The sequence below is a fragment of the Nothoprocta perdicaria genome, unplaced genomic scaffold (assembly GCF_003342845.1).
Source record: "Nothoprocta perdicaria isolate Ctin4 unplaced genomic scaffold, notPer1 scaffold_80, whole genome shotgun sequence".
NCBI classification, from domain to species: Eukaryota; Metazoa; Chordata; class Aves; order Tinamiformes; family Tinamidae; genus Nothoprocta; species Nothoprocta perdicaria.
In genome coordinates this window covers 930957-957303 of record NW_020456088.1, presented here as the reverse complement: position 1 = coordinate 957303, position 26347 = coordinate 930957, and the positions used below count along the sequence as shown (strand labels likewise).

General features: G+C 41.6%; 1 protein-coding gene across 1 annotated transcript; it reads right to left on the bottom strand.

Annotated features, from left to right (window-relative positions):
- Nucleotides 1-4717: 4717 nt before the first annotated feature.
- On the bottom strand, nucleotides 4718-24834 carry RHEB (Ras homolog, mTORC1 binding). Its single transcript, XM_026051912.1, has 8 exons — nucleotides 24825-24834; nucleotides 22466-22537; nucleotides 17376-17443; nucleotides 14588-14670; nucleotides 10995-11051; nucleotides 10847-10894; nucleotides 10237-10318; nucleotides 4718-5747 (listed from the first exon to the last, which is right to left on the bottom strand). Exons 1-8 carry the CDS (start codon nucleotides 24832-24834, stop codon nucleotides 5655-5657), a joined length of 513 nt encoding a protein of 170 aa, XP_025907697.1. The 3' UTR covers nucleotides 4718-5654.
- Nucleotides 24835-26347: the final 1513 nt, after the last annotated feature.

The window sequence follows — 26347 nt, the reverse complement described above, 5'->3', positions numbered from 1 at the left end:
GCCGCCTTATCCTCGGTGCTAGGAGCAAGGGAAAGGGCCAGCCCCGAGAGCATAGGCGGAGCACGGATGCAATTAGTGCAGATTAAACACAGGCCGCCGTCTCAGCGAAGACGCAGGAGTTAATGAGCGCGTGTGGGCGCACACGTAGGCCGAGGCGGGGATGGCGCTTGGCGGCAGGAGGAGGAGGGACGCAGCGTGTGTAGCCGCTAAGGAAACGTGGGTGCATCCGGCCCAGGAAAACCGGCCTCACCGCCGCAGGAAAGAGGCTAGAAATGCCGGTTATGTGTTAATGCTCCAGTGGGAAGCAGGAAATCCTGAAGAAATATCTAACTTAAAAAGAAAAAATCGAACGCTAGTGTTATTTTCTATGAGGTGATTTGGGATGGTGTGAGAACTGACATGTTGAAATTGGCCTTTGGAGGAGCAGAATGCTGGGATCTGGTGGCCGTGGGGCAACGCAGGTCGTATCCATGCGGGCAGGATGGGGACCTGCCATGGCAGCTCCCATTGGGAACGTAACAACACGAAGTCACCGTAAAACACAGAGGAAGCCAAATCCCGCGGTGGCCAAGGGCTCTCCTTGGAGCCTGCCGCTGCAGCAGCCACGTTTCGGGTGTTATTAGGAGGGGAAAAGGAGAATTGGGCAGCGCGCCGGTAGGTCCCGCGAGCCGCGGCCTGGCTGCCCCTCAGCGATGGCGCCCGGCGCAGGCGGCGCCGCAGGCCCCGGCCTGAGGAGAACCCGGGCGCCTCAGGGCCCCTGTGGAGCAGGGGGCACCGCCCGGCGGGAACGGCCCTCACACGCAAAGCTGAGCTTCTCTTTTAAAACCATGTTGTTCTGCTAAAGCCTGGAGTGCTGCTTTCCAGCCGTCAAGCGTGGATTGCAGCATTGAGGAAGCCCTTCCCAAAACGCCAACACTCCAGATCTGGGAACCGAGGAGGAGCTTCCAGGAAATATTTTTAGACTAGATGATCTCTAGAGGTCCTTTCCACCCTCAACCATCCTGCGATGCTGAAGTCACACAACTAGGAGCTGCTTTTGCAGTATTGAAGCCAAAGCAGCAGGTGGCCACTTGGAGCACATCCCCACTGCACCATCTCCATCTCACACACATGGCTACACCACGTTTCGCGGTGCCTCACATGGAAAATGGGCTCGGAAAGGCCTCTGGATGCCTGGTGACACCTCCTAGGAGAGTCACAGTGCAGATCCAGCCAGGTTCCTGCTAGGAAAACTAAGCCCTCATCATGGAATGGGTACTAGCTGGGGAAATCCTGCTCCTGCCCCTCCTTTGACCCACTGCTTTCAGCAGGGCCAGGGGGGAAGCTTTTTGTAGCAGGATCTTCAGGGTTGGATTTCCAGAACTGGAAAACCACCACAAAAGCCATCAGATGGAATCCTAAGTCTCAAGGCCATGTTAGAAGCTAGTGCATCTGGTTCCTGAAAGTATAGGCTGGATGCCAGTCTTCTGCTGGGGCATGATTCTCTATTAATTCTCTCTTACAGGACTTGGATTTGAGGGATACAGGGATTTGAGGAGGATTCCTGGTTTAGGTGGTGTTTGGGTCAAGAGATGCCTGAATAGTGGCTCATTAACCATCCTCCTCTATGATGGCCTCAAGGATTAGCCTCTCTTATTACCTTAATTTCTTCCTTGAGCACTTGGCGTTCTACGGGTGGGGAAATGCTTGTGCTAGATGAGCACCAGCTCTGGAGAGGCCCTGAGGATCCGTTCTTGAAAGGGACACAGGGGCAGCAAGAACCTGGAAGGGAAGGATCCCTGCTCCATTGACTTCCCTGTAGTAACATTCTGCTTAGGGTGCAGCACCAGGGCAGCTGATTGCACATCTCAACAAGCAGGGCTCAGATGGAGAAAGAGATTTGAGAAGTCTTTTTGGAAAGTACCAGAAAGACTGGGGCTTCTGCTTGAAATCCCTTCCATTTTTGTTTTAAAATGAAGGATTTCACCAGGGAAACACATCTATAAAAAGAGACCAAGAACCTCATCACCTAGACCTCATTTAACCACATTTCCTCTGTGCCCTTGATGAGTTGAAGCCAACCATGGCAAGGCTCTCCCTCTCCCCTGCTGCAAAAGGAGGGTCATTTTGACGTTATTACAGGAGGTTGTGAAGATTAGGCAGCATTAGCAGAATGCTTTGAAGATGAGCAGTGTTGATTACATAAGGCCTAGTTAGAACCTGTTGATCTCTCTTCGTCAAGCACAGGTAATTAGCAGTGTAAGCCCATCAAGCAGGGGTGCGGATGCTGCGTCCAGCTCCAGCGCATTCCTGCCTGGTGGCACGGAGGTGGCACAGGGACCTGCAACACCCACCCCACATGGTGCTACGAGCTCTCTAGCTACAGCGGTGCATGATGGCACGTGCTTCTTTTGAAAGGCAAAAACACAATTAAGTACGAGGACACGGGTTACCCTTTCTATTTCAGGACAGCAGCAATGCACGAGGTCCTCATTCACCTCCTGGACGTAACCTTGTCTGTAGGTACTTCTCTGGTCAGAGCAGCTGAGAAACGTAAAGCCTGGAGTTTCCTCCAATGATGGAGTTTCTTCTGTTTTCCTCCAATGATGCAAGCACTAACTAAGCAAAGTCCAATTTTGGCATATGCTGCTGTGCCTTTGGTCAAGGAACAACGTACATCTGCCTGGTGCAAACACGTCGCTACTCCAGACACGCAGAATCAACCCATTTCTACACCAACCCACTTCTTTGCTAACAAAGCATGTTCACCAACCGCCAGCCTTGCCAAGCACCTTTACTAAAGAGAGAGGAAGAAGGTGCCCCCAAGCCAAACTTGGCTGCCTTCAAACCTTCCCCCTGCAAGATTTAGCAGCGAGGATCAACTTCCTTGTGCAATAAGCCACAGGGAGAAGGAAACAATCAAATATCAGCTTCCTGCCCGCATGGTACCGCCCGTCATGGGGCTCCACCTGCCCCACAGGCTTCATGGTGCTCAGTGCAGAGCTGAGCTCAGCATGCTGAGAACTTTCCTCATGTTCATGAAACAAATCCAGGAGCTGCACTGAAATACAATTAATGTAAAAGTTGGGCCTTGTCCTTGGCCTATTTTCTCCTTTGCTGGAATGTGCTATTTAATTGCAAAAGTTTAAATCCAGACAAGCCAATGCTCATTTAATGTGACTTACAGTAGCTGAAGTTTGCCCATTTCCTCAACAGAAACAGGACCTTTGCACCTTCTCCTTCAGCAGAAACCATCACTAGAAGACCAATTCTCATTAAGTGCTTACCAAAATCTTCCTAGCCCCTGCTGTAGAACTTCTTGCTTCTTTTATATCTCCTAATCCACACAGCATCTGTCTCGAGATCTTCAGAGGAGCCAGATTGTAGCTGCACAGTATCATACAGAGTCCGTGCAAGAAGCAATTTACATATAGAAGCAATAAATCAAACCCCAAGACAGGGCTTCCAAGGGTACCCATCCCCTTGTAGGATTCTCCAGGGTTGTTACAGCACCCAAACTGAGCCACCTTGTAAGCCAGAAAAGAAGCCATCTGCCTTCTCCAGCATCTTCCAGCCTGGGCATCTGCTGGAAGGAGCCATCCACAGAAGACAACTGAAATCTCCATACACAGAGGTAGTTCAATGATCATATCTGTCCACATAATTCACTAAAATTACAAGACTGTTCTTTAGATCTTATTAGCAGAGGAAGACCTGGACAAGTGGAATAATTTACTATTTTACTGGATGAGCATGTGACAGGACAAAGAAAACACAGCTGATGAATGAAATTCTTCAACTATTGCAGGAAAGGCAAGACCAGTTCATACTTCAGGAGTCCAGTATGGGGAAAATTGTGGGTTTTCTTTGCAGATAATTGTGAGAGCCTGCAGTGGGCTTAAAGTTCTCCCCAAAACCTCCCTCACTGGAAACTAGACTTACTTTTCCCAGTATTTCTTCATCCATCCCCTATAAAAAGCACTGCACTACCAAGGCTTTAAGGTACCAATGTGCTTTAGGAGATCAGTTGTTCTCATGCAGCCCTTACTTTACATCAAGAAACCCACCCCAAACCAAAAAACCCCACACCAAACCAACCAACCAACCCCTACACCACACCAATACATGTGGCTGCAGTATTTGGCAAAATTATTATTATATATTTCTTTAAAGTTAAACTGCAAAGAGCAACTTTTTGCCAGGAAGGCAGATGAAACCTCATCTTTGGGGAAAGAAATCCTATAAGGTAATAGTTAAGCAATGGTTTTAAGCTATTTATCTAGCAATCTGAGGAAACCCCTGTGCAGTCAAAGATGAGAAAAGATTCTGTCTTTTAGCACTGCCTGAAAGGCGAAAGCTAGCGCTGGTTGCAAAAACACTGCAAGCTTCTATTCCATTTTCTTCTTGCCAAAAATAAAAAGTCTTCTCACACATTTCTGTTCCATTGAAACACACTTCATTTATATACAGCATTTTCCTACTGCAGTGTCATATTCTATACAAAGTAGGTCAACTGCATTTTTTTTTTTAATAAAATATCTGGTTCCAGAATGATTCAAGGTTGTTGTCCAAAAACCAAGCAAAAGCCTGCATGGGGTCAAGCAAAGCTACACAGGACCCCTGACATTCTCAAAGCTACCATGAGACCCCCCCCCCACTCACCTCAATCAGTGACATCTGGATGTAAAAGACATACAGAAATACATGATAAACAGCCCACGTCAATTTGTTCAAGACACGCAATTTATTTTAAATGACATCTTTTTGTTTCTTTTAAGCAGGTCTAAGCTTGCGAGCTGGCTAAATCCACTCAATCTTGAAGGAGTTTCCTGGTTACAAGTCCACACGACCCTTGTGTAGCACAGGGGGCCGTGAGCCACTTACTTGTGACACGATTTTGTATCCTTCAGCTCACGACTCTCGCGGTCACACGAAGGCAAAGACAGCGCAGGTCGGTCGCCTTGCAACCCAAGCCTCTCTCTCCAAATTAGACCCATGTGTTAATTGCGTCTCCTTTGCATCCACTGTCACAAAGACCAGTCGAGCTGCTCAGCCAGCCTGGAGTTCTAGTAGCAAAAATAGTTTGGTTCACTAGCAAACAACTCTCTAGCAGTAGTCAAGGAATTCATTGGCTTCAAGGATCTTACTCCTCCTCTTAAGGTGAGTAGGTGAACATGTTTTCTTTCCACAAAAACAAGTTAACATGGACAATTAACAAAAAATTTATGAACAGAACTTAAGGTTTGCAGCTATTTTATTTACAAGTATACATTTAACACAAAGAAACACTGATATCCAAGCCTAGTTAATAGTAGTGTAACAATATGCATCATTTTGATGATTATTCTAACCAACAAACTACACTGAAAAAAAAAATTAATGCCAGTAAAATTCTTGGTCATAATATTAAGAAATACAATATATAAATTGAAAATATGATTGCTTAAAATTTGAAAATGGAAGTGAAGCCATTTGCACAGGAGTCAGAGTTTAACATAATCTGAAGGGAAAGGCTCCAAACCAATTGTATCTTTCAGGTTAATCGAAAGAAAAAAAAAAAAAAAAAAAAAAGGAAAAAAAAGGAAAAAAAAGCATAGTTTATCCTTAGAGATAATGGGCAGTTTTGCTTCTTCAGGTAGAATGTATTCCCAGTGTTTTCGTGTTTTGCAGTGGAATTACATTACTGAGCATGAAGACTTCCCTTGTGAAGCTGCCCCATCGATTTTTTCTGCCTCCAAAATTATCCTCTTAAAAACATCCACGGCAGTCTGCAAAGAGAGGGGACAAGATGAGTGGGCACGGAGAAGCTGCTACTTGCTGCAACAAAAACCCGCAGCCCAATTTCACCGGTAAATTCTGCTTTGAACAAGGCCTTTAGGAAGGAGAGTGTAATCCCTTTCTTCACAACAATCCTCATTTTCTCTATCACTGCAGGGAGGAATAAGTTTCAACCGAGGTGCATCAAGAGAGAGCCATTTACTGTAATTCTGCTTTATATTTTAAGTGTTTTAAATAGAAAGTTTGGGCTTGGTGACTGACAGCATTGGAAGATTCGGATGTTTCGCTTCCCCAGGAAAGAAGCCAATTCATTTTCTCCAAGCAAGCTTTGAGACCCCATGAAACTACAGCAGAAAAGGCATTTTCTTAGCTTCAAGCACTGACTCGTAATAAACACCACGCACAACAAACCTATTCTTTAAGGCATGCTCAGTTTTAAAGGCTTTTAAGGCTACTAATACCCATTAAGATACTCAAAAATACAAGCGGCAATGTAACATTGTTGGAATTCTCTGAAATGCAATGAAAAACCCCTATACATCAGTCAAACAATGCTGAAATGCTGGTCTATATCACAGCATTTCAAAATTAAAGATTTACATGCTGATCAGTGCTGGTCCCCAGCACCCCTAACATGTCATTTGCAGATTATCTAGTTGTAGCCACTTAATTTCATGAATACCAAGTGTACACATGATTTTAAAAAGGGAGGCATGTTGCTTATGTAAAAGCAATCACGTTCTGAGGAAAGGAATAATTTAAAAAAGTGGTTTGAATCAGCATGCTGAAGAGCACGCTGATTTATCACCATGTGTTTTGACCAGGCAAACGTGCTTGCTCCTCCACAAGGCATAATTCTTAACTGGATCTCTTCCAAATTCATCTCATTGACTAAACTAGTCCCGCAAAACCTGTGAAGTTTAACAAGATTAGGCTGAACTTTACTATTTCCCATACACGTGCACAGTGTCACCTCAGGAATTATTTAAAATAACTAACTGGTTGGGAATAGAGTATTTCTCCAAATCAGGGAGCTTCCCTGCAATCCAAACAGTCTGACAGATGGAGTCCACGTGCCTAGGAAAGGGCAACATGTTTCCTGGGAAAAATGAGATTCTAGGAGAAGCCCAGACAGGGCTGCAGCTCACCCCAAACTGGCTCAAAGTAGTGAAGCTTCCTTTGGCACAAACCTGCTGGTTTACAAATACACCAATATACTAAGGTATAAACCAGTGCTTCATTACTTAGAGTTGGCGTCTTCAATGTTTTATGTACAATTTACACATATTAATGTCCAAAGTCCTTGTAAATTTAATTCCAGTTAAAGCCACAACTTGCACTGTCAAGTAAGGAGCTGTAGGTTCTGTTGGAAACAGTGTCAACAAGCGGCTGGGGTGGAGCAGACCACAGGGTTTGTTCATCTACTGTACACAAAACTCATTCTCACTACTTGTTTAATCCTTGTGCTCCAGTTTACCCATAGGGATCCTTAATTCAGCCTCCCAGAAGAAAACACAAATATCTGACTACTTGAGAATTTACTTTCTGAAATAAACTGAGTTGATCTTGGCTCAGGACTGGGCACATGAACTTGAACAATGGTAAGGTAAGGAAGAGATTTTTTGTGATCCTTTGCCAGGCCAAATACAGTCTCCTAAATAAAAACATTCCAGAGTCCTGGAATAGGGCTAAAATCCCAAACTGCTTTAGAGCACACACTGAATGCTGCATCTCCTGAGCCCGAAGATGAAGAACTCTTGGAAAAGCAGCAATGCTCAAGCAACTGCTTTCTGAATGGATTTTATTTTGGTTAGAAGTAGATATATTTATTTGTCACTCCCTCCTAAAAAAAGTTCATCTAATGAATATAGCACAACTGGAAGACAACTGCTTGGTTGCTCTTTATTCCCTAAGTTCTCCCAGCATGTGTTGGCTTCCAGCTTCTATTGTGTTTAAGATCAATTTGGATTCTGGCTGTTTTGCAAATCATTCCCTTTTTTAAAACTAGGATTAAGAGGAAAAGGAAGCACTATGTCTTAGAGGTAACAGTGTTGGGAGTTCCACAAGAAAGCCCTAAGCTCCTGAAGTTAGGCTTAAATACCAAATCTATTTCAGTTGACCCTTCTAAGGAAGGGATCAACTTTCTGGAGAGCAAAATGAACCTGAATCAGAGTTTTAGAGGAAGTCTGGACTTGGCTTTGATAGACCAGTTACATTTGCTGTACCAAGCCAGTCAGGGGAAGATCTGGATGAACCTCCAAGAAAACAATGACCTCCAAGTGTCTTGAGAACGTGCACTTACATAAGGTGAGCAGTCAACAGCAGGAGAATCAACAAGCCTTGTGACCACGTTCCAAATAAACACTTTGCTCTCCAAACCACACGCAGTTTCAGAGCAAGGGAAAACTGTCTGTCTTATTAGAGGTCTAGCTATCAGCCTCTCTGATTCGTCAATTATGGCTTGGTGGAAACAAGCCATGAATTCAGAGATGTTTCTGATGTAAGCCATAAGAGAGGACACTTATCTGGCCTAGCTACCTGTAGCTAGGTGCTTCCCCAAGCACCTCAGCTCTTCTAGGCTTCATACTTAGCTTCCCAGCCATAATCTTCCACCTTCCTCCAAGCCAAGGACTCCTCAGCACCTGTTTGCTAAAAGGCCAAGGCAGCTGCTCCAGGTTTCAACTCCTCCAACGCTTCCCTCTGTCCATCCCACTCCTCCCCAGGAACCACAGAAGACGGCCTGAAAGACGCTCAGCTTTGTGGGCACCATCTCAGAAGTGACACACGATCCCCCTACATTCTGAAGCTGGCCAAATTTACCAGCACCTTATGTAAGGGGTATGACCTTAACAGTGTACTTTGTGCTCCCAGTGAGCAGGACCTCTATTCAAGCCCCTGTTTCTATCTCCAGGGACAGAAAATCTCCACTTGCAGCAACCTGCATTACCCCGTGGCCAGGCTTTACAGAAGACCTGTTAAGAACAACTCAAACAGCAAGAACTTTCTTTGAATTTGTACAGGACATAACAGAAGTCTGAATACTTGACATACAGATACCCCTCCTATTTCCACAAAGCCTACAATTTTGCTCTATTGAAACAATCTGCAAGTCATTCTCTGGACTAAGGAACAAACACAAATACATGGCAGGCAACAGGACTCGGTTAGCAGGACTATTTAATATGTAAGATATGTCAAGTATCCTATAAAACTTGCAGCTTTTTTGCATAAATTTACTTCTATTTATTTTTAATTTTTAATTTTTATTTTTTTAAGAGAGGAGGGAGAAGGGAACCATAAAAACAAGCTTCAAAAAAGTTGTCAGAAAGATACATTGTAAGATAAGATTAGTTCACCTTTACACAGACCAGGCAATAGAAGTATTAAATTGCTAACTAAAAATAATAGTAGGAAAAAAAGCTTAAATGAAAGAAATTTCATGTTTTCATTAAGCCTGATTTTGACAAGGTTAATGCAACTTTTAGTCAGAAACACAAGTACTGATAAACTAAATCCAGACTGTGCCCATCTAGAGACAGAGGAAAAAAAAGGTTTCTTCCAGCAAGTCTCTTCCAGAGGAAATGCCAGCTTTACACAACTGCTTATTGTCAGCAGTTTTAGAAGTTACCAAACAAATTATTTGTTTTGCTTTGGGACATGGAAAAGAGGGAAGAAAAGGCTGTTTAAACAAGTTCTGCTCTAGCTCTAGGCCCCTTTGACTGCCCTGAGATCATCCAGGAGGCTGAGGATGTGATACCCTAGGTTAAACACAGGCCAAGATAAGCATTTCTTCTGCACAAGGACTAATATGGACTCATTTATTTCCAACTAGCCTGACAGTGTCCTTATGACCCTATCCTGTAACTGCAGTTTGAAAGAGGATGCCATTTCATGTGCAATTACACATTTTCTTCCTCTGAAAGAAAAAAGTCAAGTACCAACACCAAGTGTAAGTGAGGCTGGGTCATATTTGGTCAGATTGCTGCCTTCTGTCGACTTGACAACAGTTCCATCACAAGAACATCCAGCTGCCTCTGCTGTGTTGTAATTTTTGATTTTTTCATGGGCTCGTGAAACCTTTAACTTTCCTCATTCAAGCAACAAAGTCTTATGTAGTGCCTTAAAACACAAGGTTCTTCCCTTGCACCACTCTACTCTTCTGCAACACCACAAACTCGCTATGTAAGGTAGCAACCACAGACCCCGCTCCAGCCACAACGCAGAACTAAGTTTTCGTTTGTCCCCAACTCTTCTGCTATGTTCGGTGAAGCTAAAGTTTCAGTTCCTCACTTCCCTTTTTGGTCACAGAGACCTGGAAAAACTTGCCTACTTGGACCTCAATGCAGACAGCCATTCTATTCCCAACCATCTACAAAAAATACCTGTTGAGCACAAACATTTTAGCTTCCTTTCTTGAGTGAGATTATAGAAACATTCCATTATGTTGTAATTCAAATAACGTCAAACTTAGTTTCTTACCTGATTTTCTTTAGCAGAAGACTCCAAGAAAGCTGCATTCCAGGATTCTGCTAAAGCTTTCCCTTCTTCATAGCTGATCACCCTAACCAAAGAGAAAAATCATGTTTCTTTGCAACTTTCAGAAGAAATGGAATTTGTTGCACTTCAGGAAAATCGTCAGAGCACCAAAACACATAACCTCTATATATGCAACATACCTATTACACTAGGATTTTTTGTGAGCATCTGCTATTGGCTATTGTCAAATCACTACTGGGCCAAGTAAAATCTGAATGACCGGGAAGAGCAGTTGTCCCAAAGCAGTTTCACCTTTATAATCTGTAATATCACTGAGTGTTTTATGGTTGAGGAACACACTTCTGCTTGTTGTTTTGGGAAAGAAAAGTGTTAAACTACTGTCCTCAGAACCTAGTAGCATAAATCAACATCAGAACAAAAGTTCATGGCTTTTAGTTCACACTCTGGACGCAATTCCTTTGCCAGCGCCTTATTTTAACCTTCATTTTTTAAAAAATTTCAGTTATGGAAAGCCAAGAACAAAACTACTGTGCTGCAGCCACAGGAATGCCTGCTGCTGTCTTGCATTTCCCACAGACTGGAGGTCACATACCGTTCCATATGCAGGTCTTTTTTATTTCCAACCAGCATAATGGGTATTCTGTGAAAGAAAGTTCAGAACTTCAGAATAGTTATAGTATACTGAACAAAGTACTAGTAACATGCCTGCAATGAAATGAGATGAAAGTGTCACTACTTACTGGACTTTTCCCACCATATCCAATAACTTGCCATGGATAACTTTTATCACTTCAAAACTGCAAAATAAAGGGATGAAGTCACACATGCACTCCAATGTTTATCCTTAATACCCGATACACAAGCAATTAATTGAATACATAGATTGCCGTGTTTAAAACTTATTCTAGGTATAATGGCCAAACAGTAGAGATGCTGAAAGTGCTACCAACTTGCATAAAACACACAGAATGGGCCCAGAAATGACAAAAGGCTACTCTTCTGCCTAGCATTACAGCCTCCCCAGTTATGATATTTGCAGAAATAACAACATCACTTAGCACTGATGCATCTAATACATAAATACTAAGAATATACTCCCCCCTGCCCCCACCTGCTTTGTAAACGCAGTAAGAAGTTTAACTACTACAGTCCAACAAACCTGGATGAGCCTGTCAAATAAAAGCACAGTTCCAAAGTAGAATGCAGTTAAGTGCACTCTGCCTTAACTTAGTACAATGCTTTTTAAGAAAACTCGGTTGATATAGAATTTTATGGTTTCATGCATGTGAAAGACAAGAGACATCCAAGTTACAGCTCTATGGGATGCGAGCAAACTGATCTGCAGGGAGGGTGGTCCTGGCACGGTGGTTATTGAAGGATTTGTCTGTTCACCTATAATGTACATGAGGTTTGAATGACTGGAGGTAAGAAGCAGCACCATGAAATGCCAAGAAGCCTGAGGCCTCGCTAACAAAGTCCGCTGCTAAATTTGACATTTAGCACTTTTCAGAAGGGGTCATAAACAGGATTAAAGAGTAGATGTTGGGCTCCTCCAATTACATTATGGAAAAAAAGCACCCACACACCAAGGGCACAATTCAGTTTTGTTTAAAGAGAGAAGCACAGATTAGATACGCAAATATATTGCAACAACAACCAGAAAAAGGGGACTGAAACTTTTCCAGCTTCGGAGCTTGTTAGCCACAGGCAGCATCTTGACTTGCGCTGCATTTTAATTAGAATTCAGGCACTTAAAAATAGAACAGCATTCAAATACACTTCCAACCCACACTCCTGAAAGAACTGGGGCCTACAAGCGCTATTCGAGCCATCTAAATCATTAAAAATTCTCACTTCCGAAACAAGAAAGGTTACTATATATTTAGAAAGGATTTTGTGTTTACGAGGTCTGGCTGTCCGACTTTGGCAGTAATTTTAGAGACAACATATGCAAGTGAAAGGGGGAGGCCAGAACACAACCCTTTCATGTTCAGTTCCTCGTTCTCTTACAGAAACAAGTTCTTTGCAAAGGAAAAAGTAGTGGCTTAGTCTGGCACAACTTACTACTAATGGAGCAAGAATGATGCTACACATTAAATAGAAAAATGTAGGAAGCAAAGGAAGTACTTGAAGATACAAACGGCTTATGCTGAAAAGTTGTTAGTGAAAGTCTGGTCGAGGACTGGTCTTAAAACTAATTCTCACTTTCCTCTAATTATTTAAAAAGGGAGCTTGCCTGTGTCAAAATTCAGAGTTCTGCTAAATGTTCTACAGAAATATGACTTTTTATGCACCTAATCCCTTCATTTCCCAATTCAGGATAACTGCTCATCTAGAACAGTTCAAGAGTTCAGTTTTTAGCTAAAAAGATTAAGAAGAAACAACCCATCTCTATGAACAGATCAAGGTGGACAACAGAACATAAGCACTATTTAAACTAAAATTAAAAAAAAAAACCACAGAAACAAGTTGCTAAGATGTGCCTGGAATAAAATTGGCTTGACTAAATCAACTGAAAAATTTAGAAAACCTTCCAAAGTAAAAAGCCAGGGCAAAGTTTGAAATAGGTAAAGAGTAACAAAGTCCTAAAACTGCAAGAGATGTAAATACCACAAAGACCTTTCCAATTTAGTCAAATAAACAATATTACAATAAATCTATCAATGTGTGAAAGGAATCAAAAATGTACAAACTCTCAGACAAATGCATTATACAAAAAAATCACAAAACTTTGCAGGATACAAAACTGGAATTTAATTAAGCTAAACTAGAGCAAAAGCCTTTCAGTAGCCTTGCTGCTGAGAGTCTGGGAATATGAAAAAAGTAGGGCACCAGCTTTTGCTCAAGTCCCATTTAAACTTCCCATTGGAATTTAGCAGATTATTGTACATTTTTTTTTTTTAAAGCTATTTGTATTACTTGCTGCCAAAGCTGCTCCTCTGCTAGATCAATACTCAGATCAATATATGTACTTTGACTCAAGTGACAGGAAACGGAGCAGTGGATGTAATCTACAGTACTGCACCTCAGATGACCCCTAGGCAGCCAGAAGACCTCTGCTCTGCTACCTGAACACTGTCTTGGTGCAGAACAGAAGCTCACGTATAGAACAGGACGTATTATTGATGCTTGCAAGTTTACAGGAAGAAACAAAAACCTGCAATTAGTTGACTAAGACTCATATTGATGGATTTCATATCTACTTGCACGGCTCTTGGTATATCCTATTCTAGCAGTATTTTCGCCATAACTGGTTTCTATTTAAGTGCTACTACAGGAAAAAAAAAATCTGTTATCTAGACTGTTGAGCATTAAAATAATCTAGATTAAGAGGACTTGAGATGCCCAATTTTGTCTAACTTGAGAGTAAAAGGGATGTGATTTACAAAAACTTGTGAGTTTCCATTTTACCTTTGGAGAACCAGGTGTTAAGTATGAAGAGGCAACATCCCCTGAGCCTCCTGTAAAGATGAAGTGAAAGGCCTCAGGGCTTAATCATTTTTCTCAAATAAGAATCAGGTGAGAAGGGTTTTTTTTTTTTTTTTTTTTTTGCTGTCATAATGAAGATGTTGTAAAATACCCCAAAAGCCAAGACCTATTCAGACCAGTATTTCATCAAAGCAAGAAGACCAGAAGGAGACGAAATAATGGAAGATGACAAAAATCTCCCAACGAGGCCTAAATGCTTTTACAAGCATATGATGGACTCCATGTGTTATGATGGAATCAATCCTAATGTCTAAGAAGGGACTGCAGTGAACTAGGTGGAGGGAAATATTCCCTGGAAAATTTGAAAAGGATTCTTGTTTCTGCACTACAAGAGTCTCTCCGCAGGCCAGAAGTCCTCTATTGTACAGAAGTTTTCGATGATTAACAAGAATGAGGTAAGACAGGAGGAAGCAAAAGAAGAACAAGGCTTGTTAGAAGCTTCAGGGCTGAGGGACAGAGCTAACAGCCAAGTGAGTGATTCATGTAAGTCTATGGAGCCCCTTTAGCTCATGTTTAACTCTGTTTTTCTATCTAATGCTGGAGTAATGAACTTTACTCATTTCCGAAATTAATCTACATACTCTTACTTAGGCCTCACCACACAGTTCAATTCTTCTCATTTCTTACTTAGTAAGTTTTTTATTAGTTAGCAAAATGCCTGTGACATTTGGATCTGAAGTGAAGTTTCTGGAAAGCCATCAATTTTATTTCCATTTTACTCATAAGGGGAAAGAGAGAATAAATGCATTATATACATGTAAACAAAATACAGTGGAGCCAGGAGCTGAACCCAGAGTGCATCTGGTTGCTACCTGAATCATGAAAATATAGCAAATTTTATTACCTTTTTATTGATGTGACTGAATAAACAAGAATGTATCCATTGATGTCTATGGAGTAAGTCTGAGGAAATATGGAGTATTCATCCTGTGGACGGAATATTGCATTTAAAGTTACTTATTGCCACAGCTCAAAACTTGATACTACCAAATCATCAGCAGTTAATAGCATTTATAACATCTGAGGTGCATGACTTTCATATGTAGTAATTCAAGAACTGATGGTTATTTTTTTCTCCCCCTCCATCATAATGTATAATCTTTATGAAATTAGAAGAAAGCGAAGCAATCCTAGAGCGCAGCCTGAGTTAGTCTGTATACTCTTAAAAAGAAAATAATAATCCACAGCCTTTCTGGTTTATTCCCTTTAAGACTAAGGATCAGCCAAAGCTATTCCAAATCCTCTTACCATGCTTAATTATCAGTTTATGTTAGTACAAAACATCCACTCAGCACTACCCCTAATTAGCAGTTACACCCCTTATCTTGCTAGTGATACATTTCCATCAAAATGCCAGATTTCAACAGTTGAAGACAGGATCTAGCAGCTTCATATTTTAAGAGACACTTACACATAACAAAGTTATTTAAGAGATCTGCAAGGAACTGAGCAACTGCAGCTTAACAGCTAACTAGAGCTTATGGACTATAAATGGAAGAATTATTATTTATTGGTTGCTTTATGATAACTAGTGGTTTTCAGTAACTTTTTTTGAATGAAATATTTGCTACGTAATCAATCACTGAATTTATTTTCCCATATAGAAAACAAGCTGTCCTAAAAGATTAATGAAACAGATTTGAAAGAAGATAGAGAGATTGAAGGGAAAAAGAACTATAAATCCCATGATAATAAATATTTTAATAGATGTTCTCAGGGAACATTTACATTTTGACAAGAACTATACATCTTAATGTAGGTGTATAATGCAGATACAACTCCATAATGTAGATCTTAATGCAGATACATCTTAATGTAAGTTCTCTTTTTTTTTCCCATCTGTCTGTCTTAAGATGTTAATTTTAGCTTAAAGATTATACAACTTCTATATATTGTCATGACTGAGCAGATGGAGCAGTGCAATCAGTCAGCTCGAGTCTAGATAGCTAAAAGAAACCAAATTTCCATTATCAAGTAAACGGGGGGAAAAAAATTAAAGCAATTTCTTCACAGATTCTCCCAAAATGCATTAGAAAATAACACTTTATAAAAGATGCCCTTATTTGCTTTTACAGCTACACGCTGAGGCCAACCCACCCCCATCTTTGTGCGATTGCCAAATGACTGCTCCAGTTTGTCCTGTGATCCAAAAGTCAACACAGAAGGAAGCTGAGCTGCTCGGCATGTGCAACAGGTGAAAGTGCAAGCCCAGATATTGGGTTTTATCTGGAATTCCTCGGGACTGTCCCATTAGGAGAACAGGTTCAGGTAAGATGTGTTCTGACGCTTCTCTTTGGTGATCCCATCATCCTGGGATATCTGCTTCCAGGAAATGTGTAAATCTGAGCTGATGGTCACAAAAGGTAAAGAGATAAGGGACAGAAAAGGAGCAGCAAAAAAGTGCTGCAGCCTCTAATGATTCTTGTTCTCAAATATTTCTCGTTCGTGGCTTAAAAGTGTTTGGCTTGTTTGAAGTTTAAGTAAATAAATAAATAAAAAGCCAACCACACCCCCACCATTCCACTTCCTGGAATTCCCGAGTCAAATCGAGGACTTTGGTAAGTGACAACAATGTGGCTGTGACTTTGTTTTTAAGTGTATGTTTTTCAAGTATATTTTTAAATACAAATCAAATTTGCTATGCTACATACATTTATGCATAATGATTCCTATGGAAAGGGCGCAGTGGTGACCAGCACAAGCTGGCAGTACATACCTAAAGCCTGGTTATTCAGTCTTACAGTTCTCTTTAGAAAAAGGACAAATCACCCACAGCCCTCTGAATACTCCCCAGATTGGAACAGTGTCCTCCTATAGTCTTCAAGAATTACGTACTATCAATGTATTTGTCCATGCTATGATTATTTAATGCTACTCAGTTCAGAAAACCCCATAATAGGAATAATACCAAACCCATGGTGGGTAAGATCATGTAAACAGTAATAAATTCAAGATAAGACGACAGAGTTTAACACTGCTCCCGCCTTTTTAATGAGGTCAGGGCATTTTTGTGCCTGCAACGCGCACTCACCTGACAAGCAGCATCGTTTAATGAAAACTTGTATTTCACGAAGCTTATTAACCATGTCATAGGACACAGGGCCTCATCCTGCATTCCTGTTCGGTACAGCTCAGAAGCTGGCATGAGCTATCACTTAATTTAAAATTTAAACAAACTGTACTAGCTTATAGGTAGCACTGCCTATAGGCACTTGTCCACCTCTTGGGAACACTTCCTAGATGTAAAATTACTATGATAGAGCTAGCGTGTACGAAGGGAAAAAGGAGTCATGAACAATTTCTGGCCAGTTAATTGAAGTGATGTTCTCTATTTGAAGCAGGAATGGTCAGTTTAGTCCATCCACATTAAGGACTACTTAAAAGCACAGATATTTAGTATGTCTGAGTTAAAATGGTTCCCCCCCTTTTTTTTTTTAAGACATTATCTACTTTAAACAATAGCTACTGTATACCATAAAAACAACTGCTCTCGGTGAACATATAACAGGGAAGCAGCGTCATTTAAACTAAATTCTAGTTTCAAACACATGGGTCACTACCACTTCAGTTCTACTCTAGTATGAACACCTGTGGTCTTAATCATGAAGAAACAGTCCAAAAAAAATACTTACTTGGCCAGCAGTGTCAACCAGCTGAAGATGATATTCTTGGCCATTTACTGTGATCAGTTTTGTAAAAGCTAGAACACAAGAAATACATGCACATTTGAGAGTTGTAAGCAAGGAACAGATCAGCAATCATCGCTCTGCAGCAAGGAGTTTGAGCATTAAGTACATTTTAGGCAGCAGGAGGCTAGATCTCATGGCTGGGCACTCAACTACCATATTGCAAATGCTGAAACCAAGAAATTTACTTTAAAATTGCAAATTTCAGATGATTCCTGCACTGGATGCAGCTGGTTTTAATTTTAAGCAACTCTAAAGGAAGGAATAAAGATTTTTTTACATGTATTTCAAAGAGACTTCAGGGCAACCATATTTTGTGGTAACTTGAAACACTTAAATACCATTAGCATCAAAGCTGACTTTAAACTGAGCCCAGGATATTTTCCCCGTTTTCAAAGGAGTTCAACAAGATCAGTTCCCTAAATGGAAGCACCATGAGGCAAATGTCCTACATTAGGGGGAAAAAAAAAAAAAAAAAAAGAGAGACATCTGTGGAGCAAGACATACACTGACTAGCTTTGAATATGATAAGCTCAAATAGTGAAGACACAGCTCTAAGCTCATGCGTTACTTCTACCTTCGCTGTGGCTAGCGGCCTATCTGCTCCTTGGTCAGGGATTAAGTTCTGAGCCGGGAGCTGCTCCTGGGCCTGGGTTTTACCCGGTCCCAGGGCGGCTTCGGTCGGCACTCGCCTCGTGCAGCCACCAGAGCGGCCAGTGCAGGGGCTGCACCGTGTGAGGCAGCCAGGGCGCCGCCCGAGGCGGGAGAACCAACAAGCCCCGGCCGCCATTTCGCGCCTCCTACATGCTCACCTACGGTGGTTACCTCCTACATGCTCACCTACGGTGGTTACCAACACCCCGATGCACTCAGCAAGGATTAACACCCTCCTCTCGCTGAGCACCAACAGGCACGAGAACCTGCCCATCCTGAACAGTCTAACAGCTTCCCCAGGGCTGTGAAGTTGAAGGTTCTCTGCCCAGCTGGTCTGCCTCATGCCTACTTACCTCTTTCACATTTTATATGTTTTGCGTGTGCTAAAATACACTGTTTCTTACAAACTGCAGCTAGCCAACCCGCCTCCTCCTTTTCGCCAGCAACATCCGCTGCCCCATCAAGCCTTCACAACGTGGGTACTATATTCAATAAGTGGTCTGACTCCTCACTGGAGTATCCAAGGCTGCTGAGTAAATCAAAGGGATTTTTAAGACTTGCCTCTTTCCAGGGGGCTCATTCAATAGATAGTCTGCCTTAGTTTTAGGCTTTGCTTTAGTCTAAACCATATGTATCATTAGATTTCTCGTAAGTATGGCTTGAATGAAGCCTCAACAGGAGGATCTGGACATACCATGCCTGTCCCCAAAGAGGGGCAGAGCTCATGTGCAAATAGAGTGGACAAGTCACCCCGGGACACTGCTGTCATCCCTGCACAAAATATTAGGGTTATGAGGCATGAATCCACAAAAGCAGTTACCCTTCTTTATATGAATTCCTTCTGCTTTACATGAATACTACGGTGGGAGCAGAAGCAACTAATTCTTTGAATACAGCAACACACAGGATCACTACAAAATCACTGCTTCAAGTTAGACAAAACCCAGACTCATCTGGAGGGATGCAATATTTTACCAGGTGCATTTTGCTTTCCAGTCTTTCGACACTTTACATACCTACATACCATAAGTTTTCAAGAAGCTTATGAAGCTAATATTTAAAACGGAACAGAGACAGATGGCAGCTTTTGCAGACCACTCTAGAAACCTAGAATAAACTTAGGAGAGGCACCGTCATCAGCACCAAAAAAATCCAACTGTGACAAAGGAAATGAGTGGGAGAGTTACCAGGGGCTGGGCAAGAGGAGCTCGCCAGCAGACTTTCAGCACGAAGCAGAGCCTGCTTCCCGAGCCTAAATCTGCTTTAAGTCATAATGAACAATTGCCATTTCTTTGCTGATGCTTGCTCAAGCTCCTGCTAAAAAATCAATCCCGAGAAAGCTGCATTAAGTGTGATTAAAAGTGATCGTTTTACACGAACTGCTCAACACACACGCTTCTCTCCTTAGTCCTGGAGAGACCTTTCCTTCCAAGATTCCCAGCAATCACTGGCACTACCACATAAGGGTAAGAAAGCAGAAAAAACTGTTCTCGTGGAGCTACTTCCCGATTGCTACATGGGGCTACCCTGCCAGAGCTCCTCAGCTATTACTTTCTGCAGCTTTCCATTAGGGCCTATCTTATCTTCATTCCAAAGTCAATACCTGCTGCTAATCCGTCAGGACATCTTTCATAACCTTTAAGATGTGTAATTCAATGCAGCTAAGCTCCAGCTTTCGCAGAAGACGCCATCCTCCCCTTGGGAAGGCGGCACGGGACACTTCTAGGAACCCCTTGGCAGCTCTGGAAAGCAAAAATCAGCCGCATAGGACTGAGAGGAGGTGGGCAAGAGCTTCTTTGAGATCAAGGGGATCACATCAAGTTTGCTTCAATGTAAAGTCACTGAGTCAGCAACACACAAGGACAAACCTGCAGGGATGTGGGTACAGTGAATTGTATACCTCTTTTCATTTTTGAATCAAAGAAGGTTATTTTTATACTGCAAAATAAAAATATTAGAATATTAGGTCATGTCCTTCCTGTTGAAGGCTTAAGTGTTGTGCCTCTGTCCAATAACTCCAATCCTTGGTGCCAGTCTCCTCATTTGAGCACAAGCTCAAATGCTCAAAAGCACTAAGCTACTAGCAATGAAAATTTTGAAGTCTAGTGCACCATTTGGTGCTAGTGAATATTAAGTATTCCCATTCTACAGAGACAAACTAAATGAAATGAAAAACAATAGAGAATTGTCTGTGTTTTGCAACACTACTGCAAGATGAAAGTTTGCAAGATTTTGTAATCTTGCAAGATCTTGTAATCTTGAAAAACACAACATTTTCCAGCTTCCTTCCTAGCACAGGAGCTGGAATTCTTAAGCTCTTTTAATAGCACTGTTAATTAGAGATCAAAAAATACAAGCCAGGAAAATAATAAAGAATTATCAAGACACTCCCAGTGTCTTACGACCCTGCACAGAATCAGACACATACAGCTGAAAGAGGCAGAAGATTTGATGTGCCAAAGATTTGTATTAAAAAAAAGAAACAGCATTTTAGAAAAAGATTTCAGTCAAGAAGAATGTTTTTATATTACCTTTTTAAAACTGCAGTTCCACCTGCCCATCTTAAAAAAATTAAAAAAAAAAAAATCACACACACACACTACAATATAGTTTAGACTTCAATGGCAAGTCTCTAAGTATTATTGTCTTTGTTATTCATAAAAATATTTTAAAAACATTCTTCCTCTGAGGCCTTTCACTGCTTAGAGAAAAGACAGACTTCCTACTGGTTTGAACCTCAGGGCAAATCTTTCTTTTCCATTCTCATGCCCAGCAACAAGTTCTGATGCAAGAAGTACCCCATTCTCTACCTCTCAGAAAGGAGATTCCTTCAGCCACACCACAGATCACAAGACTTTCACCAAATGAATAATGCTGTTTTTCTGAACAATTAAAAACCCAAGTGGAAAAGACATGCTTAGTCAAGACACTCAGCCTGCAGATAAATTTTAAAGTCATGACGTACCTAATGTTATATCTGTACCAGTGGAGATTACAAGAATCAAATAAACCCAGAATTCCTCAAAGTTGAATGCTTTATATCCACATATATGTGGATATCATCAGGCATAGTAGACATCATAGAGACTCTAATCAAATTTAGGTGAAGGGTAAATGTGATGCTCAAAATTATTAACTTTTCAGACAATCACTCCGACCTAATAATATTTTTGAGGAACTTTAATTCAAAACAAACCTTAGTTCTAACAAAGAACCATGGGATTGTGAAATTTAGTAACAGAGAGAAGAGAACATCCACATAAAGACTAAAATGTCACGCAAGTCAAAGGGCAAGTTAACCACTTGCTGTAGCAAAGTTACATTTCTTCAACTAACAACTAAAATTCTAATTCTAGACCATAAATGAAGTAAAATATCTTGATAGCTATTGAGTTTTAATTATGAAGATGTACCTTAAAAGTAACCCTTTTCTCCTGAGATATCATTTGGATTTCCAGGCAACCATGCAAGTTCAACATCCCTCTGCACAAGGCAGAATGGGTAAAAAACAGGCACTATCAGTGCGCTTCACAAGTCACCAGGACACAAGCTCTGGGGTTACCACCACGAACAAGGTTTCGCTATGCAGGTTACCTCTGCATAACACCAAGTTGCTCATGTACTTTACAGCCACTGCTAGATCCCAAGAAGGTGGCTGGACTGTAACGAATACTGAGTAACTTGTCTCTCGAGTGACTTGTTACTCTTGACAGTATTTTTAGTATTGCTGTCTTTACTTAGCCACTATTCACAAAGTCACTAATATTCAAAAATATTCAAAAAAACTTCACAATCGCCTGAGAGGAGAGTTACCAGCATTTGTCGTGGGTGAGCAAGACTTGTTCCCCTTCCTATTGTGCAAGGGGAAATGAGCAGTTTAAAGGCAGCCCATGTTATCATGACTGCAGCCCATTTACTCTCTAAGGTACTCACTTGCTCCTGGAACAGCTAAATTTTGTGTTCATCTAGCTATATCAATCAAATGAGAAATCTGAGGTTTTATAACCATATAGCAACACATTTACACAGAGGTATAACATCATTAATCTGAATTGTCCTGAATTATCCTGGGTGAAGCAGATGTTCAAACAACGTACATATAACACATGAAGCAGATACGTTTTAGCCAGATTGGTTTGTTCTGTCCTTTTGTGTTGGAACAATTTAGTTGCTTGGAGAGAGATGCACACAATCTCCAAGCTGCAACGCTGTTAAGTGTGGTACCCATTGGTTTAAGAGAGAAGCTGCTGAATGCACGAGCTAGAGCATTAATACCTAAGTGTCCCCACAAATACAATACATACAATCAAAATGACTTCTGCTAAGAGCTGATGCCATTTAGAGAAGCCACTTGAGAAGCAACTTGCCAGTTATTCACTTACTATTTTCTATGGTTGGATCATATGAATCAACAAACTGTCCTTCCACAAACTGAATCGTCAGTGAAGATTTTCCTGTAAAGCAAGGGAAAGAGAATTGGTATCAAAACAAGTCTTTGGGTTGTCATCACATTACATTTACACATAGATACACTGATTTTTTTTTTTTAATAAAAGCTAGTATGAATCCTCTATGATTCACTTAAATTATCTGTACAAGACAAATGACCTGTATTTTTGTATTTTATGTATCGTATGTATTTTATTTAAGTGCCTGTTTCTGGCAACTGGATCATCAGAACATATACTGAGAATAGTGCAAAAGCAGAAGCTCAGAATGTGCTCTGCTTTAGCATAAATCCTAAAGCATCGCTCAAGCTTCACTTTCCACTTTAAAAAAACCCCACAATCTAAAAGCAGCATCATCCAAATCTCTCAAGGCCAATTTTACTCTCATAAGATAAATGATTATCCTTGAAAGATTTTTCATCCAGAAGTAGGGAAAATGAGGAATAACTTTCAGTCACTGCACGGAAAATTAGAAATTGGAAAGAAAAAAAAAAAAAAACAGTCCAATTCAGTCAGTTTTGACTGACTAGTTTCACTGGGATATTAGACAGCTTTTCTTTCACAGAAAATTGATCTAAAAATTCTTGAGATCAATTTATTATCCTCTATCCATTATCTTCATGCTCCACTGCAAAAAATAGTGAATGCTATGTTTAAAAAAAAAAAATAGTTGTGAAGAGATTTACAAGACAGTAAAACATGAACCAGATAAACTGCCCGTAAAAAGCAATTTTTAAAGCTTTGAAGCTTTGCAAATACATTTCAAAGCATTACTAAAGTCTTAACACTCTTCCCATTGCAGCACAGCTCCTACATTCAGGAATCTACTAGATCCTATTACATTGTGTTTACTGGACAAATATAATCTTACAAAGCTTGCCAAGTGTGTTAGCTGCTTTGGGACATGAATATATTTTCCACACGTTTACATTCTCACCGGCAAGAACTGCAAACAAAACATAAATCTCAGGTTAAAAATCCATCAACTACCTGCACCATTTTTTTTCCCCTCAAATAAAGTTATTGGATACAATTTCCTAATAAAACTAACAGCAGAGCTACCGATATCCTACATATCTTGGACTGGTTCAGAGAGCATTGTGCTGCAGGCCTTGCAACAGCAATCAAACAGAGAAGAAATAATGATCAGCATCTGAAGTCACCCTGAAAAGGAAGACGCATTTCTGTACAAGAACCAAAACTTTACATTTGAGGAACTTTCTGAAACATATATATATTTGTTATTTAATATGTATGTATATATTTATATATATTTTAGAAAGGAATGAAAGGAGCCTGAAAGCTATTTCTTCTTCAGTGTATAAGCTTCTGAAGAGGTTACTCAAGGTTCACGCTTCCAGATACTTTGTCAACAAAACACAGGCTGATTTAAAATTAAAAACAAAAAACAAAAACAAGCAAACAGGAAGAAAAACCACAGACCTCTATTTTAAAACAGGAAGTCGATTTTTTTCTGTTTTAGGCTTTTATCTTGGCATATCTGGAACAGCCATGCAGCTAATCACATCTGAACATCCCTCTTCCTCCTAAGAGGGATTCGAGACTTGCCGAAGGAGGCGACTGCTCTGTCTTTACTAATTTGGAAGCTGAGTATTAGAAAAAAGCCAGAGCCAACACAAAATGCTGCACTTAGCTGGGCTAATTACTGCAAGAAAAAGACAAAAACCAGTATTCCTAAACTCTGCTACCCCGCTGCAAGCTTTACAAGAAGCCTCTAGCACCGACGTTTCTCTGGTCCCCGGGGGACCTTTTCTAGGTTCTGCTTTTTCTGGGTGTGTGGGGAGGGACTTCACAGCCCTGGATTCGGCCACATCCCGCTGGGCTCAGGGCCTGCAACGTGAGCTGGCTGTGCCTGGACCTGCAGGGGAGCACCCGAAACCCAAACCCTCCCCGACCAGCACCCGGCTGCACGTGGCAGGCGTAAACATGGCCTTTCCTTCAACCTTGCCCCACATATTTAGTCCAGGCCTTTGAATCATATTCGTGGAAAGGGAAAAAATGAGGTTCTCTCCCCCATCTCCTCTTCCCTCAGGAGGTGTTCTGGAAGGGAAGGTGACGTTCCCGAGGCAAGGAACCGCACACAGCTCGTTCCAAGGGATGCGCCGCCCCCATCCCCACATGGCACAGCCAGCTGCAGCCTCAAAGGAGGACGAGGCTGGGGCAGGTCACTCACATCAGCAGCAGTTGATTCCTCACGGGTTCATTATCTCTAAAAAGGCTAATTGGCAGCAAGCGCCAGATGCTTTTCAGCTTGCTGAACCATCTCTTGTACTGTCCTCCATGCTGGTATTTTTAGTGCATCCGCTGTCCTCGAGTTTTATGGAAAACTAACATCTGTTGAGACCAAGAGGTCTCAACATGAGCAGAAACACGGCAAGATGGCAGCGGGAAGCTGCTCACTCAGCTGATGCAGACTTAGAAATGGAAGGTTTCCTGAAAAAGATCATGGTTTAACCTCTAAATTCTGCCTAGGATCAGAGAACTTAGCACAACCAGGAAGGAACAGTGAACGGATCAACAGAGAGCAGTAATTAAGTAATTTGCTTAATTATTAAACATTTAACAGCTGGCAACATCTAATTGATTCACACCATCAGCCTAACCTCTTACAGCCTGGGAGCCCAATCTACTCTGTTTTACCTACAGAAGAAACTGAGTTTTAAGATTTGTCATAAAAGGTTTCATATTTGACAGTAAGGCAAGATATTGTTGCAAGAAGCCCCCCTAGAGTAGAACAAGGGGTCCGAGTGACAGTGCATAAACAGAAGTCTCATGGAGAAGACGACACTGCAGGACCAGCTTGGGGTTTCTCAGGTTTCCTCCACAAGCCAGCACACACCCAAGAGGGGGCCATTCCGAAAAGAAGCCAGATGCCTTCCTGGATGTCCTTGATGTCCTTCAGATATGGGTGCAGTGGGTCACACTCCCCATCACAGCCACAGGCCCCACACACCCGACAGGACCGAGCTCTCAAACCACGAACCAAGAGGCTGCAGCAACGCTCCCTATGTGAGATTTGCTGCAAGAGGAGCCAGGCAGCAGGTGCTTGGCCCCCATCGGATGCTCCACATCACACTGGCTCTATCCAGCAGTGCTGCTCTTCCCTCAATGTTCACTTGGGTTCTGCTTGCCAAGAAATAGATATTAATGCAAGCATTGAAGGGAAAAAAAAAAAAAAAGCTGTTTTGCTGTAACAGCTTAGGTACCACTTCCAGATATCTATTTTGTCTCCATCTTTAAGTCAATGACCCTGCACAGGATTGGCAATAGAAACGTTTTAGTCATTTTAGCACAGATTCCAGTTCTCTCTGCTTGTTACCTTGTTGGCAGAAAGACGCAGAGTTTTCCCAGTATTTCTCTTCTAATGAGGCAAACAATTTTAATTCCTTGTGTTTGCCATCAGTTGTCAGAAACATTAAGGCTGTTCCAACACTTGGAAAGAAATAAAACACATGCAGGGGCCATTCGCGGCCTTCATTTCACATGTATGGACAGCTACATCCAAGACACATCAAGCGGGTCACGCCAACCTCAACATGGACTTTGCTAAACGTAAAACATTTAGATATTCATCCACACCTAAGACAGGCAGCCAGTATATTTTGTGCAGGGCAGCACTTTACCATTTCCCTCCCCACAGCACCCTGGCTAAACCCTTAGGCTGGCAATATAAGCTCAGATGTAACATAGCAGGCATATCCTGCTCCCATAATCAGGAGTGTGCAAACCTATTTCCACAGGAAACGTTGGACAGGACAACTTGATACACTCTGCTCTTGTTCAAGGAAGACCCAC

Bases quoted from the DNA above. Each gene is read 5' to 3' on its own strand.
- RHEB (XM_026051912.1), bottom strand. The intron at 10,319-10,846 runs GTATGTGACCTC...CTCTTTGGTTAG, and splicing joins AAAGACCTGCATATGGAACG to GGTGATCAGCTATGAAGAAG. The intron at 5,748-10,236 runs GTAAGAAACTAA...CTCTCTTTGCAG, and splicing joins CTTCTGCTAAAGAAAATCAG to ACTGCCGTGGATGTTTTTAA.